Genomic DNA, 17,758 nt, shown 5'->3' on the forward strand with positions numbered 1-17,758 from the left:
TTTATCCCTAGATTTATTTCAGAATTTCCGACGATGCGCATTCAGTGAAAGAAGACGTTCCCGTCGATGACAAGGCGCCTACGGTAACTTCGTAAATCTCAAATAATATGTCGGCTCAGTCTTTCAACTGTGCTCATAAGGATAGGGTATGCGTGTGTGCGCATAGAGATGGGTGTATGCGCGCGTATACGAGCGTTTGTCTGTACCGATGTTAAAAAAAGCTAATAGACTGTTCAGTAGAAAACTAAGAGTTTCAAGTTGCCTTTCGGTCACACGTCGGTTTATCTATTCGGAGGGTGAATTTATGGTTTACATATATTGACTTAGACGGTGAATTCTTTCAATAAAAAATGATGTTGCAGGTTTTGACCATTTTGCAGCAATCGTTGCCCCTGGCCTTGCGGTCCACGTGGGGCATAGCTGCCGTCAGCTACATGGGACTGGGTTCACCGGGCTATAGTACGCGCACATGGCAACTTGTAACCCGGGAGGGGCAGAAGGGTCAAAACCGCGGCACACGCATCTGCAGCATGGACGAGAGATACCATGTTATATGTCCCATGTGAATTGCGGCATCCCATGTACGTCGGCGTGGTGGTGGTGGCGGTGGCCCCCTGTGTCCGGCGAAGCAGCGCGGATCGAACCCGTAGCCTCCCAAAGCTGACCGAGCCGGGCCGTCCCCGCACCGCACCGCACCCGATGGACGGGCGAGGGTAGCAACAAGAAAGCGGGCAGAAAAGGCAGGCGCACCAAAAGGCCGTCCATTGGCAGCGCCGTCGCGCCGAGCCCGGTGCGGTGCGGTGCGGGGGCGGTGGGTGGAGCCGTGGAAGGCAGCCGTCCGTCCGTCCCTCCGTGCCGCCCTCGTCTCCCCACCGTGCGCAGGCCATCGACCGGCTCGGCCGCCGGGTCGCTGTCCCCGCCGCTGAGCTGTCTGCGATACGGATCAGCACGAGCCAGCGTACTGCCGAGCCCCTTCCTAAATTATCCTAGTCTGGGCCCCGCGCCCGTCGCTGTCCGCCTCGTGCACGGGCGTGCCACGTGTCGACCGCCCGTACGCCGATGCTGTTTCCCTCCTGGTTAGTTTTAGCGCGATGATTAAGCACGTGGGTGCAGCGTGTCTGTCAACGGTAAAACGCTCCGGGTCATTAAGGTGAAAATGTCGGCTGATTAGTCGCCTGACTGGCATGGCCCCCCACCCAAAAATATACGAGTCCATACTAACACTTGATTAAACGAGGGAAATATGCTCGATTGGGAGGAGGCTACCTAACGGAGGAGCAGACGGCCGCGCAGGGGATAGGGGATCAATCAATCATGGGAGTGCACGATGATTGAGTGTGCGGAGTGGTCGCCCCCAACCCCCAGCCCGATCGACAGCCGACCTTAAATTTCAAGCCTGTTGCACCGACCGAATCGTCGATCCCGCGCCGCGCGCCGGTGATTCTGTTTAATCACGATGAGCGAGCCCTCCCAATCGGCGGTCTCGCGATTAGGCCAACTCCATCGCGCGACCTCATCCCGTCCGAATGCGTCCGTTTAACATAAAATGGAGGAATAGCGCGGCCCAACGTGCGGCCCTAAACAGACAAATATTTAGATTTCGTCCGTTTTTGATTGATTCTTGGCCCAAACTTACGTTGAGTTTAGGGTGAAACGGACATCACGCGGATGGGCAGGACGTACGTCCTTGTTCTTCCCGTGGCCCATCTGTCAGGGACACTAGCACTCCATTCGCCTCCAACGCCTCCACCCGCTCTCCCACGTCCCAACCCGCCGCCGTCGCCGCCACTATTCTCCGGCCGCCTCCTCGCTGCTCATCCCGGGCCGTCCATGCCAAATCATGTCTCGACATGGCCGCCACCACGCCCACGCTTTCGTAGGAGTATTGGTTGTCGCTTGGAGGAGATTTGACCGTCGACGCCGTAGCTGGTGCCAGAGGGGATACGACCGCCGGCGACGGATATGGACCACGGCAGCTTCCGTCGGGTGCTCCAGAGCGGCCAATAGCTGGCCGCCAACCACCCCTACTGCATCGAGGTGATCATCGTGGCCTCTTTGCCACCACGATCGTAAGGTGTTTGACACTTTGCCCACAAAGGTATGAACAGTGGAGATGATTTTTTCTTCCACCACTTTATTTATTCATCGGACGATTCGTCCTCGGATGACGAAGATCTTGTGGTGGCTGCATTAGTCGTTCACGACCACATTGAACGGCAGCTTCCTTGGTACAGGGGGTTAGTCCTGGCTATGCTCCCAACTTGAACCGCAACAGAGAGAGGCCACGCCCTGCTCTATGCCGATTACTTTGCGAATACCCCGCTCTTCAAGCCGGAAAAATACCGTTGCTGTTTTCGTATGGCAAGGCATATGTTCGATCGTATGCGAGAGGGAGTGGTTGCTCATGACCCATACTTCAAGTGCAAGACGGATGCCCTTGGCAAGTTTGAATTTTTCTCTTACCAAAAATGTACCGTGGCCATCCGCATGCTTGCATATGAAATTCCAGGCGATCTGGTGGATGAGTATGTGCGTATGAGTAAGTCGACATGCTTGTTGTCACTGTACATTTCTGCAAGGCCGTGGTGGCAGTGTTTGGCCCTGAGTACTTGAGGCAGCCAAATGCCGCTGATATAGAAAGGTTGTTGCCGACCAACGCAGTTAGAAGCTTTCCAAGCATGCTTGGCAGTATAGATTGTATGCACTGGGAGTGGGAAAATTGTTCATTTGCTTGGTAGGGCCAATACAAGTGGCATGTTAAAGCGTGCACTGTCATATTAGAAGCGGTGGCTTCGCAAGATCTTTGGATATGGCATTCTTTCTTCGGCATAGCAGGTTCTCACAATGATATCAATGTGCCGCAGCGTTTTCCAGTCTTCGCAAGGCTTGCAGAAAGCCACTCCCCACCTGTCAACTTTGAGATCAACGATCACCAGTACAGCAAGGGATACTACCTAGCTGATGGTATATATCCTCAGTGGTCAACTTTGATGAAGACAATCTCGAACCCCCAAGGTGAGAAGAGAAAGAGACTTGCCCAAATGCAAGAGAGTGCTAGAAAGGACGTGGAACATGCTTTTGGTGTGCTTCAATCTCGACGGGGTATCGTTCGAAACCCTGCACTGACATGGGATGAAGGGAAGATTTGGAGGATGATAACTGCTTTTGTGATCATGCACAACATGATCATCGAGGACGAGCGTGATAACATGATCTTCGACCAAGGATTTGTTTTTCAAGGTGAAAATGTTGAGCCCCTACACCAAGAACCGCTCACGTTTGAACAGTTTGACTAATTTCATCATGAACTGCGTGATTGGCACACTCATTTGGATCTTCAAAATGACTTGGTTGAGCACATGTGGACTCACATTGGCAACCAATAGATGTATTGGTTCATTCAAGACAATTTCGATTTGGTTGTAAAACTATTTTATTAAAGACAATTTTAATTGGGTTGTAAAACTATTTTTATTTCAGACAATTAATATTTGAATTTGCAAACTAGTTTTAAACAGCGAAATATGAATATATGGACATTTTTAACCGTGACGAACAAAATAAGACCATAGAATGTGTCCGCACGTTGGACGCACGACCACCGTATTTCATGACAGGTCCGGACATCATTCCACTGTCCTATCTAAATAGGCAGAATTTGAGCTAAACGGACGTCCGTTTATAGAGTTGGCCTTGGCAGCGGGGAAATATGCGCGTGGAGTACGTCCGGCGTCAGTATTAGTTTGAGTCATTCGAGGCAGTTTGATTCGAGCCAACTGTTGAAGCTAGTTTGACCTTTTACGGCTATATATATTGTACCTCCCGCTGTTATTAGCTGCTTTGACCTACAAACCGCAGGCGCCTTCTCTTGCTAGACGCACCGAAGTGCGGAACGACATATTTTGTCTTCAAATCAGATTTTACATCGTCATTTTTTAGTTTTAGGCATACCGCATAAACCACAGCGTGCATGCTACTCATGTGGTTCAGGGTACAGGGTACGCGGATCCAGTTATCCAGTTTTTTTTCCTGCCTACTAGTGCCTAGACGGGGCTGGCACGTTGCCAGACTTGCCGACTAATGCTCCGTCGATTCGAGCCACAACTGGGCGGTTTAATATATGTGCATCAATCAGGTTTAGTGGGCTGCCCCCACAAAGCACAGCAACAGGATCCATTCATTCATCGCCTCCAATCCAACGAAGAGAAAGAAAAAAACACGATTTGTTTATCGCGATCGCGAGGACGAGGCCGACGTGACGGCTCAAGTGGCTGCTTTCTCTGCTCTCTGGTGTAAGCATATGATATTTCAGCAGAGAGAGAGAGAGAATCCCCTGCGTAGATTAGACCTAAAGCTGTTCCGCACAAGAGGAGAGTGTGGCCCAGCCCAGGCAAACCAAATCCAACAAGATATTGTTTTTAATCTCCGTCTGCGTCCTCGCCGTGGGCCGTGACAACATAGTGTTGGCATGAGGGGACGAATCCAACCATTTTTTTCAAGGATGGGGAGAGGTTCCGGCCTTATTTTTTTTATAACTAGGAGGATTTGGTCATTGCTGAGCCACACCTTATTGTCGTATAACGAAGGAACTGGGAACCGTGCTTACGAAAATACCAGAGGAGGCTTGTTGAGTATGCATACGCGCATGCCGCCGACGTGTCCATGGAGCATTCATGGGTTATGGCTAATGACGCCGCTGGATTATCTTAAGTAAGATGTCCACAAAGGCCAGGTCCCAAACCTAACACCGACGCAAACACCACCCGCTGGCAGTGGCGGAGGCAGCACCCGGCGACCCGGGGCAGCTGCCCGGGCTCACCAGCCAGCTGCTGTATAAAATACGCTATGACCCTACGACCCTACGTACTAATTTGCTTTTTTGTTAGCGTCACGTACTAATGAGCTGTATTTATCATGACTTGCCCGGGCAAATCGCTGGGCCTTGGTCCCTCTAGGCCCATTCAACTAACTTGCACGGCAAGACCTAAAAAAACTAACTTGCACGGCTGTTCCTAGGCCCATGGCTGCTCGTAGGGGAGATAGAACTGCCTGCACAACTATCAACGCAGTGAGTTCTAAAAAAAAAACTATCAACGCAGTGTGCTCACGCGTCTTCACCTCCTCCATCTGATCTGAGAAAAAAAACCTCCTCCCTCAATCAGTTCGATCGCAACGACCATACGTGCGACTTCGTCGGCCGCCGCAGTCTAGCAGAAGGCAGAACGCACCGGTGATTTAATGGGCACAGGGGCAGGAAGACGGTAATCGACAGCGACTCCTCCTAGCCATTCAAACCCGCTGATTAGGCGAGGTGAGTTAAAGGTTGTATAGATTTGGGAAATTTAACCAGTGGTCATGCACACGCAAAATTTATGGTATGGGATGAGAATTCACTCCTCGTATTTTAGATCTTTAACTGTATTGGTTTATAATCTATAGGGATATAGGAATTTGGGGATTCCATCATTCCGTTCATTGAAGAAAAATCCATCTCCACTCCCCATAGGTATTGTTTCTTCTAGACTCCTCCAACCTAACCATTGTCAGTTAGTTCAATCATTCCAGATCATCAAATTTTAATCTTAAGTTATTAAATTTCATATATGAGAATTTTTTGGATTCCTAGAGCAAGTATTGTTTATTCAGCAATTAGCTGACGTATTTAATTCCAGATTTTTATTGAGATTATGTTTATGGACAATGCGGCATAGGTCATTTGACTTTGTATTGATTTGTGGTTCTCTAATTTAGTGCTTATAGTTGCAAAATATGCATCCAAATGCCCGATTGCGGTTCGCCGTATTTTTAGTTAGCTTGCGGTCCGCCCCGACTCCTAATTTTTCTTGGCTCCGCCACTGCCCGCTGGCCCAGTGGCCCATGGATGCCGTGACAGGGCGGTGACGCTAGGCTGCGCCGCAAAACCACTAGCCGCGCCGCACCGGACCGGAGGCTAAACCCACTAGGTGGCTTCACGTGCTCGCGACGCAGGATTTTGTGGACGTAGTAGTAAGTGGTTTGTTTCTCACTAGCCCGCTACGGTATAGCCTCAGCAGCTTTGCATTTTTCTGTGAATACGCATCCCTCCCCCCCAAAAAAATGTGCCTATGCTCAAACATACCGCAAGGTCTGACTTGTGCCCAGACTGTGATCTTGGAGTGCATACAAGTACACATATATGCGCATTAGTGTTTGCCCTTACGCCGGCCTGCCACTGCATATGAGGGCCAAAGCAACAACACGCAAAACGTATATCACACAGGCGCGTATACACAATGCCGCCAAAAAGACGGCACCTAAGTACACACTACTACAACAGACTGATGAAGAACACGGATCAGCCAGGATAACTATGTGCAGGATGCAGTGACATGACAACAGAGGATTGCACTCAAAAGCATACATAAATTCAACGACTTTTTTTTCAAAAAGACTACCTGCCCAGCGAAAATAACAAAAAAGACCATCTTTAGATAAAATTGACAAAAGAGACCACCCCAGCCGTGGCGGCAGGCGCGCCAGCCGACGCGTGGCACCTGCCGCCACGCCGGCAGGCGGCAGCACCTGCCGCCACATGCCCAGCGGGCAGCAGCCGCGTAACAGGCAGCCAGCGCGCAAGACGGAACGGGGGGATTGCATGTCCTGCTTGTCGCCTAGTGGCGTGGCGGCAACACTGTTTGCATGCTGTTTCGTTTAGTCTATGTTTTGTTTCCCTGCGTTTTGTTTTGTCTGCATTTCGTTTCATCTGACGAATAATGCCACAAATTCGTATACCCTGTTGTTGATTCCTTGACATGCAGCATATTGTTTTTATAAATAATAATTGTTTATTTACAAATAATAATACGAGCCTCCGTCACGGGCCTCATCGTCGGCCCCCTCGCACCGGGCGATTCACCGGTGGACCTTTACCGTCGCGGGTCTCATCATCGGCCTCCTCGCGGCGGCCTCATCACCCTGCGGACCTGCTCCGCCGCGGGCCTCATTGTCGGCCTCCTCGCGTTGGCCTCATCGCCCGACAGACCTTCGCCCCCGCAGGCCTCATCGTCGTCCTCCTCGCGCAGACATCATCGCCCGACGGACCTGCTCCGTCGCGAGCATCATATCAAAAACAGTGTGCTGCATGTCAAGGAATCAACAACAGGGTATACGAATTTGTGGCATTATTTGTCAGACGAAACAAAACGCAGACAAAACAAAACGTAGACGAAACGAAACGTAGCAGCATGCAAACGGTGCATGCAAACAGTGTTGCCGCCACGCCGCTAGGCGGCAAGCAGCACATGCAATCTCCCGTTCCGTCTTGGGCGCTGGCTGCCTGTTACACGGCTGCTGCCGCCTGGGCATGTGGCGGCACATGCTGCCGCCTGCCGGCGTGGCGGCAGATGCCACGCGTCGGCTGGCGCGCCTGCCGCCACTGCTGGGGTGGTCTCTTTTGTCAATTTCATTTGAAGGTAGTCTTTTTTGCAATTTTTGTTGCGCAGGTAGTCTGTTTGGACAAAAAGTCAAATTCAACATGGATGCTGCATGCCAGACAGCCAATTCACACCCAGGGTACAACTAGCAAGCTCAATTCATTTATGCATAGGGCAGGGTGTTCCAGAACATTGTTACACCCAAATGTAATAATGTTCAGCACATATATTAAACGAATGTTTAACTAGAAAGTATCAATACATAAGAAATGAACAAAAAACAGTCGGTTCAATAGGAAATAACACAGAGACATAAGACATTTTTTTCCTTTTTTTCAACTTTTTTTGCTTGGGAAAGGGTCCAGAGGGATGAGTACAGATAAATAGGATGCTATACAGTCGGGGCTTGCATTGACAAAGCGCATACGCGCTAGAATATCATGTCCGAAAACCGGACCTCCTTTTGGTCAAGTTGGAAACCAGTCCTCAGTGAAGCAACCACCAATACAACAGAAAAGCTGCAACTTATTTCGAGTCCGAGTAAGCCCCTTTCAGATGACTAACGAAAACTGCTTGTTATGGCAGACTGATCATCGATTGACAAAGGACAACCATCTCCAAGCATCCGCATCGCAGTTTATCGAGTTTGGACTCCGGATCCCTTTCCCCTTTTTTTCTTTCCTTTTTTCCCTTTTTATGTTCTTTTCCTGTTTAGCCTTTTTACAAAGCAGCATTTTGGAGCAACCATCTTGTTGTCAGCTTATTGGCCCTATTGTTCTCATTTAAACATGCTGGACAACTGGAAGACACCAATTGGTTCTCACTATGATCAAATATAACATAATATCTCCTATGTGGCTGGTGGAAGCACCTGCTCAGCTGAAGCCAATGCCACACTCATGTCGGGTTTTGCACCTGCATTTGACTCCGTGCCTGAAGGCTCACGTTTCCACTGAAAACTTCTGGCACCTGCTTTCATCGGAGTACGCCCTCTAAATGAGCTACCAGGGAGAACACCCCTTGGGTATGCCATCCTACCCCTAGCATATGATGATCGACCACTACCAGGCCAACCATAAAAGTGAGCAGCTTCATGGGAGCTTCGTCTCACGACCTACGATATAGAAAAAATGGCATGAGTATCATTATACAGTGCACTCAGTACTCAGAGGCTTTCGCAATGTGTTTGAAGGCAACCCAAAAGTCTAACCAACAAAATAACAGTGATAACATGCTAACCCTCATGCCACGAGATCTACAGAACGTCATAGTTACAAGGATTATGTTGTATGTTCCGCTTCTACTTGAGTGCCAAAATTACAAGTATATGACATGTTCAAAAGAAGGTAGCAATCATACCTTTAGAATGCGCGTCATAAATGATGTGCCATTCAATGACAGAGCTCTTTCAGCCGACTCTGTGTGTAAAAACTCTACATAGGCAGACCTGTGTCAGAAAAAAAACATTCAGCAATGTCTTTCAAGAAATAGAACTTTAGAGTGAAGTGGCTAGCTTATTTTACTTTCAACTTGCTATTATCTTCAACTTAGATCCATGAACTTAAACATTCATCTTTAAGATCCTTAAACTTCTTAACCCAGCTCCAGTCATAGCAATTCAAATGGGCATATACAATATACTTTTCAAACACTTAACATAAGCTACAACCTAACCGGTGGGTTCCAAATTGCACGCAAATAATCAAAACTCAAGAAAAGTACGACAGACTATGATGCGACTTGTTCTTTCCTCAGTGACAGTAACTTGCAATAATATTGCCAATGAAGATGTTTGAGGCATCTATTGCTACCACCTACTAAATGCTACTCGCTCCAATCCAAAATAAGTGCTGTGGTTTTAGTTGAGTATCAGACTGGTCTTTTAATTCAGATACCAAATCTACTGACAATTTTACTTCCAATTTCTTTGCGGTATCCTCCTTTTGTGTACACTTGGATGTATACTTCATGCTTCTGTTTGTCTTAGTACTGGTTTCAGTCTCAAGTAGTGAATCAAACATCCACATAAGTCTTGAGACATTTTGATCCTAAATTAGCAGGAGAAGCAAATTAGCACCTAATGAGTGCTTCAAACTAGATATGCCAACATGAACTTCCACTTCACTTCTCCACAGCCACCATGCAATTTTATCTCATGTAATGTGATGCAAGTAACAAATAACTAATAGAAACATTTAAAAAAATCTAATCGCTGAAACAATTATCATAAAAACAAACTAACCCTGTTGGCTGCCCAGTTGCTGCATTAGTAACAATGACTACTTTCAGCACTGCACCAAACTTGTTGAAATGGCGAGACAGTGAGTCCTTGGTGGCAGCAAAGTGAACCTTCAAACAAAATTGGCAGGTGAATAGAAGAGTCTAAAGACATATCACATACAATAGAAAGGGAGATGAGAGAAGGATACTTACATTGCTAACATAGAGGGTCCTTGAATCCGCATCTTCTGTGGGATGGGCAGTGCTATATGAACTAGAAACTGCAAGGAAGGCAATATTTGTTACATTAAATAATAAGTGGTATCCTGTAAAATGTGAAGCATCTTGCTTTGCATATTTCTTTGATGTATTACAAAAAGAATATTACAAACACTAATTTCGTTACATACCAGATGTTGCAGAGCGCTGTGAATCCTTTTGGACTTCTCCATGACCTAATTCCTGAACAATTTTTACAGTCAGAACACATCTACCACTGGATTCCTAATTCCTAAATAAGCTATAAACATTTGCCAATGACCAAAAGAACAGAAAAAGTAATCAACACCCTCAGAAAGAAACAGACTGTGGATCTTCCTTTTTATTAAAAGAAATATTCCATTGGAAAGTACGTGCCTATGCCTTAAATTCAAGCAATAGTGGTATAATAATAGCTTTAGCTTTTCATTCAAGTTCCCGTTAGTCACATGGAGATCAAAGCTGACTAAAGTAACTCTGCAAAACAAGTAAGCTGACCCGTTTAATCCAGTAGACGCATCTACCAGCAAGTTGTTGAAATAATATGTTTTGTTTTCACATGATGACCCAGTGTTCCTACTGATATTCCATTCAACCCAAAATGGTAAACGAGTACAGCTCATCACTACCATGTATAGGGGGGGGGGGGGGGGGGCAGCCCCAGTGCATGTAGCTCCCGCTTGCGCAGGGTCTGGGGAAGGGTCCGACCACTTTGGGTCTATTGTACGCAGCCTTTCCCTACATTTCTGTAAGAGGCTGTTTCCAGGACTTGAACCCGTGACCTCATGGTCACAAGGCAGCAGCTTTACCACTGCGCCAAGGCTCCCCTTCACTACCATGTATAGGGCCAACAGAAAAATAATGTCTGTGCTAGGATATGTGGGAAATATTAAAAAGTTTACGCTTGTTCAAACCTAAAACATAGAAACATAGATTATTAACACGGTCTGAGTTATGGTTCTTTCATAACTTATAATCAGAACAGGCACTTGCAAATGCTAAAGATGGTGCAATTTATCATAAAAATTTGCTTGCTGCATGTATGAGGTAACTTACTTTGACATTAATAGCTGGAGGGCCAACATTAGCATTCATGGGTGTGATGTCCGGCTTCTCCACAACATGAACATCTTTTGGTGTTCCAAAATTTGGAGGTTCCACAGAAATGGGGTTAACTGGAGCAGCAACAGTTTTGCTTGCTCTTATTGGTGCCGAAGAAACAGGTTGCTCCTCATAAGTCAAACTTGAATGCTTTGTTTTATTGGTCTCAGGTTCAGCACTGCATTTTGTCAATGTATATTTCTTCTCCACAACATGTGAATCCGAACTTTGGTATCTAGTCATTTCATCATCTATGTCCGCATCCTCATCAGAGGTAGTATCAACATTCATTTCATCTTCCCCGTCTGCTATCTCCAGGTCTCCAGATATCTGCTCGTCATTATCATGCTGATCAGAGTCGTGATCATCTATTGTTGTAGCTGGTTCAAAATCATCATAGCCTCTCTTCTCTTCACGAGAACGAGATGGTTGATTCACAGCATTCCCTTGACCCAATCTACTGAACACACTTCCAGTAGATCTTGCTTTGGAAGAGTCTGCAGCAGCCTCTGCAGCAGCTCTAAGAGCTAAAGCGGCTCCAGGTACTTGTAGAATTTGCCTTTTTCTTTCTACTCTTTTATCATTCGTTTTGTCTGCAGATCTTTCTGATCTCCTGTCATGCAGGCTGTCTGTAGCTCTCTCTGATCTCCTGTCATGTAGGCTGTCTGTAGATCTTTCTGACATTTTACCATGCTGGTTGTCTGTGGGTACCGTGGAAACAACAGAGCGTAGGCGCTTAGAAGATGGCTCCGTAGAGCTGCTGGTTTGCTGTACAGCTTTTACAGCATCTCGAACGGCGAACTGCAGAAGACGACGGGAAGCACCAAGCACCGGACGTGAAGGCAATTCTCTCTGGGCAAAAAAAAATTGAATTGATTGTAAATGACATATTGATTTCAGGTGGACAAAAGAAACATCTCAAGTGGAGTCGTAGTATAAATACACACTGGTACAATGGCAATTTCCTCATCCAAGTAGAATATAAAAATATTTAAGGTGGTCATACTGATGTTTTGTCTATTCGACAAGTTTCTCAACATTTTGCTCAATCAGTTGGTCTTAATAGGAAACAAGCTACTGTAGCTTATAAACATAGTTAAAGCTCATATAAGCATATTCACGGGAAGCAAACATTTGGGTTGTCACTTGTCAGTTACCAAGAATATTAGTTTTGTGATGCAACTGTTGGAAAATGGAATGAACCAAACCTAAAGATATGATCGTTTCAGCCACAAACTTAGACCTGAATTTTCGTCATACATTGTTATTGCTGATGTTAAAAATTGGAATTAGTAAATCCATATACCAACATAAAAAGACCCAAAGGGGCAGGTCCAATTAATCTAGTCTAAGCCATCAAACCATGTCAATCCAATGACCTAGATTGCTCCAATGTTGAGCACTCAACATGTTTCACGTGCAATTAATATCATACTAAATATCAACGTATGTGCTAAACTGCTAATCATTAACACGTAATTGATATCCTACCTAATACTTCCTCCGTTCCACAATGTAGTGCGCCCGCGCTTCCTGAGGTCTAAGTTTGACCATAAATTTAACCAACGAGACCGACTGCGGCGGGAGTAAAATTTATACCACTGAATTTGTATCGAAAATACGAATTCAATGGTATGATTTTTGCTCGATACAAATTCAGTGGTATAATTTTTACTCCCGCCGCAGTCGGTCTCGTTGGTTAAATTTATGGTCAAACTTAAATCCCGGAAAGCACGAGTGCACTACATTATGGGTTGTTACTTGTCAGTTACCAAGAATATTAGTTTTGTGATGCAATTGTTGGAAAATGGAATGAACCAAACCTAAAGATATGATCGTTTCAGCCACAAACTTAGACCTGAATTTTTGTCATACATTGTTATTGGTGATGTTAAAAATTGGAATTAGTAAATCCATAAACCAACATAAAAAGACCCAAAAGGGCAGGTCCAATTAATCTAGTCTAAGCCATCAAACCATGTCAATCCAATGACCTAGATTGCTCCAATGTTGAGCACTCAACATGTTTCACGTGCAATTAATATCATACTCCCTCCGTCCGAAAAAGCTTGTCCCTTAAATGGATGTATCTAACACCAAGTTAGTGCTAGATACATCCATTTGATGGACACAAGCTTGGGACAAGCTTTTCCAGACGGAGGGAGTACCAAATATCAACGTCTGTGCTAATCATTAATGCGTAATTGATATCCTACCTAATACTTCCTCCGTTCCACAATGTAGTGTGCCCGCGCTTCCCGAGGTCTAAGTTTGACCATAAATTTAACCAACGAGACCGACTGCGGCGGAAGTAAAAATTATACCACTGAATTTGTATCAAAAATATGAATTTGGTGGTATATGATTTTTGCTCCCGTGCAGTTGGTCTCGTTGGTTAAATTTATGGTCAAACTTAAATCCTGGAAAGCGCGAGCGCACTACATTGTGGAATGGAGGGAGTATGGACGTGCAATTAATTTCCTCCCTAATATCAACGTGCATTGCACTACACATTTACTAGTCAGTCTTAGCAAGCTTCTTTCTAGTGATATATGTAGAGAAGCATAAATAATTAAACATTTCGTTACAATGCAAATCAGAATTCAGACACACGCCATTAAAAAAACATAGCAAAGTACTCCCTCCGTCCGGAAATACTTGTCATCAAAATGGATAAAAAGGGGTGTATCTAGAACTAAAATACATCTAGATACATCCCCTTTTATTCATCTTGATGACAAGTATTTCCGGACGGAGGGAGTAGACATTAAGGCCATTGTTGCCGACAACACGTTTGGTTAACAAAAGCAGAACTTTTATTAAGATTTTCCATACGCACCTTTGTTTGTTGTGGCTCATCCTCCCGATCGCGCTTTCTTCCATTCCGTTGATTAGATGATGGAGGCTGCCGTATTTCAGTAGACTTTTGCAGCCTTTTCTCTTCTCCGTGCAAAATATCCGTTAGTACACTTCGAAGTGGAAAGTTTCTGTTACCCTCCCTGCCAGTTCCTTTCCAATCCCTCTTATTCCGACTCCTGATGGCCGTATTTGATTCACTTGTGTGCTCAAGAGGCGTTTGATCTCTTCTCGTGTGCACCTCAGGTGATTTATGTCTTCCAGATAATTCTTTTGAGATTTCATCGTCCTTGTTCTCCACCTCCTGCTCTTGTGTTTGCACATACAGGTGCAAATTTAAAGATAGATGATCCCACAGCCTATAAGGGCGTACAATAGTGTGTTCATTATTACACTTGATAAGATAATACGAATATCAATTACTTTTGATTGGAAATGTTGAAAATTTTATATTTTTTGTTATAGTACACAATAATAATCCAGCTAGAAAAACAGACTTCGTCACCTCTTCACAGTTGCAAGCAGATAAGTAACAAATTCACAAAAAATCCATGCAAAAAAAAATCATTACTTTAAAATTCGATGTGTATCACACATTCATAATGTTTTACAATAAAACTGCGCAGACCGCTTAGTGTTAAGCACCGAACCAATATCAGAACTACAGAAAGGCTCTTAATTTAGCATAACTCCATATAAAATTCAAGTTCATATTCAATTTATCTTGTGAGAAACAAAAGAAGAGAAAGAGAAGAACAAGCGGTACTATTAACAGCGAACTGCTTTTCATTTATATTCAAGTTAATTGAACTTGAGATTTAAAGGGCAATGCAATAATCTATAAACTATCTCCTCTTTTGGAAAGTTCCGTGTTGATTCAGTGCTGAAACAAAAGTAGTCTGCATGAACTGAGTCTAAAATAAAAATTTCTCTAGAGTCTATATACGCATCCATAAGTGAATATTGAATATTTATGATTATACAGAATACTATGGAATAATATAGAGATTGGTCGTCAGCTTAGTTCACACAGAAATATAAATCACACGTCAAGTGTACTAACCATGAAATAAACAATGCACTGTCATCAACTCCTAAAAAAATATGGAGCTCCTTCCTGGCCTGGTCCTTGCGTTTTCCATTCCTGAGAAGCACAATAACGTAGTCCTGCACTTAAGATAACAACAGAGGTCCACTTATTGCCCTCTCAAAAAATCTATATCTAAATAATAAAGCAACAGGAGAATGAAAACATGATGTTTAACTTCCTGGTGTGTGCAAAAAAATGAATACATGGAGATGATATCTGCTGAAGAAATGTATTTGATGTCAAACTCATTCTATGCACAAACATGTTCAAGGTTCAAACTGCAACGAACCAACATCATGCAGAAGTCGATAACAGAGCTCCATCCAAACTTTAGTACTTCAACAAAGTAGGAAAGTACAAAAATTTGGTGCGTGTGTGTGTTAGGGGGTTCCATGATTACTGAGCAACTCCGTAGTGGTGCTGAATAATTAAACCTTGCCTGGGAGTACACGGAAAAGCCCAGCAACAAACACAAAGAAGATTTCCTAGTCTATGATCGCCTTGTAAAAAGTCCCACCAATGGGGGGAATGAACCAAATATAAACATAATGTTCTCAGTTGACGAAACCGTGCGTGATCACAGGTTATTTCGGTGATTCTGGCCTGTTGCACTAACTGAATTCGCCTAGGTGAAGCACAGTGTAGTCTATATACGACTAGAAGGCACACCAAATTAGAACCGACAGGTGGCACTACATTGGCAGCAAATAATCAAGCAAAAGATGCGAACCTGCCAGGTCCTGAGACCTAACCGCGTCATGGGAGAGCAAGTGGCGGCACTAAACAAGGTAACACAATAGCACAATTCGTACAACTACAGAACCCAGGCACACACCGACGCGAAGGCCAACAGGCAGGGGAGGGGAGGGGAGGGGGAAGAGTGGCGACATCTTACCGCGATGGAGTCTTCGGCGCTGCCCTCGAACTCACGGAGCTTCTCCCGCATGCGCTCCCGCAGCTGGTAGGCGCCGGCGTCGGTGAAGTCGGCCTTGAAGATGCGGCCGTCCGCGGCGAGATCGGCCGCCTCCATCGTGGCGGAGGCCTCCAGAACCCCTCCCCTTGCAACCCTAGATCCAGCCCGATGGGGTCCTGGTTCCGAGACGGGTGGGGAGGAACCGGAGAGGCGAAGACCTTATCCGCGCCGGTCTTGTGAAAGGAGTTCGGAAGCTTGGGCGGGGCGGCGGAGTTCGGCGAGCCGGGAGGAGGCGCCGGCAGCGCCAGGAGGTGAGGATGGGGTTAGGCGGCGGGACAGCGAGAGGATGCGAGATTTTATTGGGTTTTTGTTTCGGGTTTTATTGCTTTTGAGCGCATATGTTACCCGCCCAAGGGGGACGAATTAATGCATTTTTAACGCAGAAAAAATATACAAGAGTCAATATACAATACGGTAACCTATTGAAAATTCTGAAACAATGAATGGCAAGTAATTATAGTATAGTTCTAACTCGTGTACAAAATACAATTATAGTACAATTGTTAGTGTTAAGAATTTTGCATGACATATGTAGATTTTTTTTACTTGAGATTATATCTACGTAGGTATAAAAGAAATAGGGAATATCTATTGCGAGTAAGGTGAATAAGGGCATCACGCGCGACGCACCCATGGACATCTGGCCAGACAAGGTGCTGGAATGGAGCCAGCTGGACACGGCGTGGTTGATCAAGCAACAGGTGTGAACCTGCCACGTCTCAGCACATGCGTGCCCGTTCACGTTGGATGCCAGCTCAAAAAGTATATTGCTTCGAGTATACACGTCTCTTACAAGTGTCACTAAATGGGAAAATATGGATGTGAGCAATTATTAAAAGGGTTTTGATGACATGTTGGTGAGGTCTCTCAGGTTAATATGGTTATTGAGTCAAGCGGTGAAAAGGTTACAAACGAATATCCATTGGTTCTTCAAGCTCATACTTTCTATGTTGACATGTGTGTGTGTGAAAATGTAAGGACATTTGAGCTAATGCATTCTAACCATCCATGAGGAGTCAACATAATGGTCAAGTGTACTACAATGTACAAAGCTCATGATCACCCGAGCGTGGGAGCATAGGCTGATTCAGTAGTTGCCCTTGTGTACCAAAGTCCTAGACTGTTAGAGTTAGGCCGGTGCACCAGATATTTTCGTCGGGGGGGGGGGGGGGGGGGGGAGGGAAGCACAATATACAGTACACCATTATCTCTTCAGTCATTGCATATGGCCTTGTGTACTTTTCAAAAACTAAGGCTCAAAATGATCTCGACTTTGAATTCACAAAGCCAGCAACCGGCTGGGGAACAATGAAAAAAGATACAAAGTGATGTGCAGATAGCTGACAACACTACAAACAAACAGGGCCGGTCCTGAGATTTCAGGGGCCCGGGGCAAGACAACAAAAAGGGGCCCTAAAGCTAAAATTTTCTCTATTTCAATTGCAACTAAATACTCGATGCACTATATTTATGTTGCCTTGTCATGTAGACTATACAACAAACCAAGGTCATAAACATGCACAGAAAAAATGGTTGCTCTTCTTAGTCGGCACTTATATGTTTCAGTTATGTTCGTACCTATTCTTCAATAGTAACTAAAGGCATTCCTCGGAATTTCTAGCAGAAGTACTTGTATGATCTGTTCTAGAAAAATTAATACTATCTCCTTTCTGATTGTCAATCAACCCATATGCAAGTTTGTTTTCTTCACTCATTACCAAATGGATACTTTCTAGATAACATCTTACTAATTAGCACACAAACATATGATACACGAAATTAAAAGTACTATTAATTAAATAAATATAAAATTTTGCTAAGAAAGGCTTGGAACAAGGTACCTGGATG

At 45.0% G+C, this 17,758-nt stretch overlaps 1 protein-coding gene across 1 annotated transcript; it reads right to left on the reverse strand.

Annotated features, from left to right (window-relative positions):
* Window positions 1-7,618: 7,618 nt before the first annotated feature.
* On the reverse strand, window positions 7,619-16,196 carry LOC123151170 (nucleolin). The gene is made up of 9 exons (XM_044570918.1): window positions 15,833-16,196; window positions 14,911-15,014; window positions 13,831-14,206; window positions 10,947-11,843; window positions 10,043-10,094; window positions 9,846-9,913; window positions 9,655-9,761; window positions 8,772-8,859; window positions 7,619-8,526 (listed from the first exon to the last, which is right to left on the reverse strand). The coding sequence occupies exons 1-9, from the start codon at window positions 15,965-15,967 to the stop codon at window positions 8,263-8,265; spliced, it is 2,091 nt and encodes a 696-aa protein (XP_044426853.1). The 5' UTR covers window positions 15,968-16,196; the 3' UTR covers window positions 7,619-8,262.
* Window positions 16,197-17,758: the final 1,562 nt, after the last annotated feature.

The sequence above is a fragment of the Triticum aestivum genome, chromosome 7A (assembly GCF_018294505.1).
Source record: "Triticum aestivum cultivar Chinese Spring chromosome 7A, IWGSC CS RefSeq v2.1, whole genome shotgun sequence".
Classification (NCBI taxonomy): Eukaryota; Viridiplantae; Streptophyta; class Magnoliopsida; order Poales; family Poaceae; genus Triticum; species Triticum aestivum.

Bases quoted from the DNA above. Each gene is read 5' to 3' on its own strand.
- LOC123151170 (XM_044570918.1), bottom strand. From the start codon at position 15,967: ATGGAGGCGGCCGATCTCGCCGCGGACGGCCGCATCTTCAAGGCCGAC. The intron at 11,844-13,830 runs GTGCGTATGGAA...TTTTTTGCCCAG, and splicing joins ATGAGCCACAACAAACAAAG to AGAGAATTGCCTTCACGTCC. The intron at 8,527-8,771 runs GTATGATTGCTA...TCTATATCGTAG, and splicing joins TTATGACGCGCATTCTAAAG to GTCGTGAGACGAAGCTCCCA.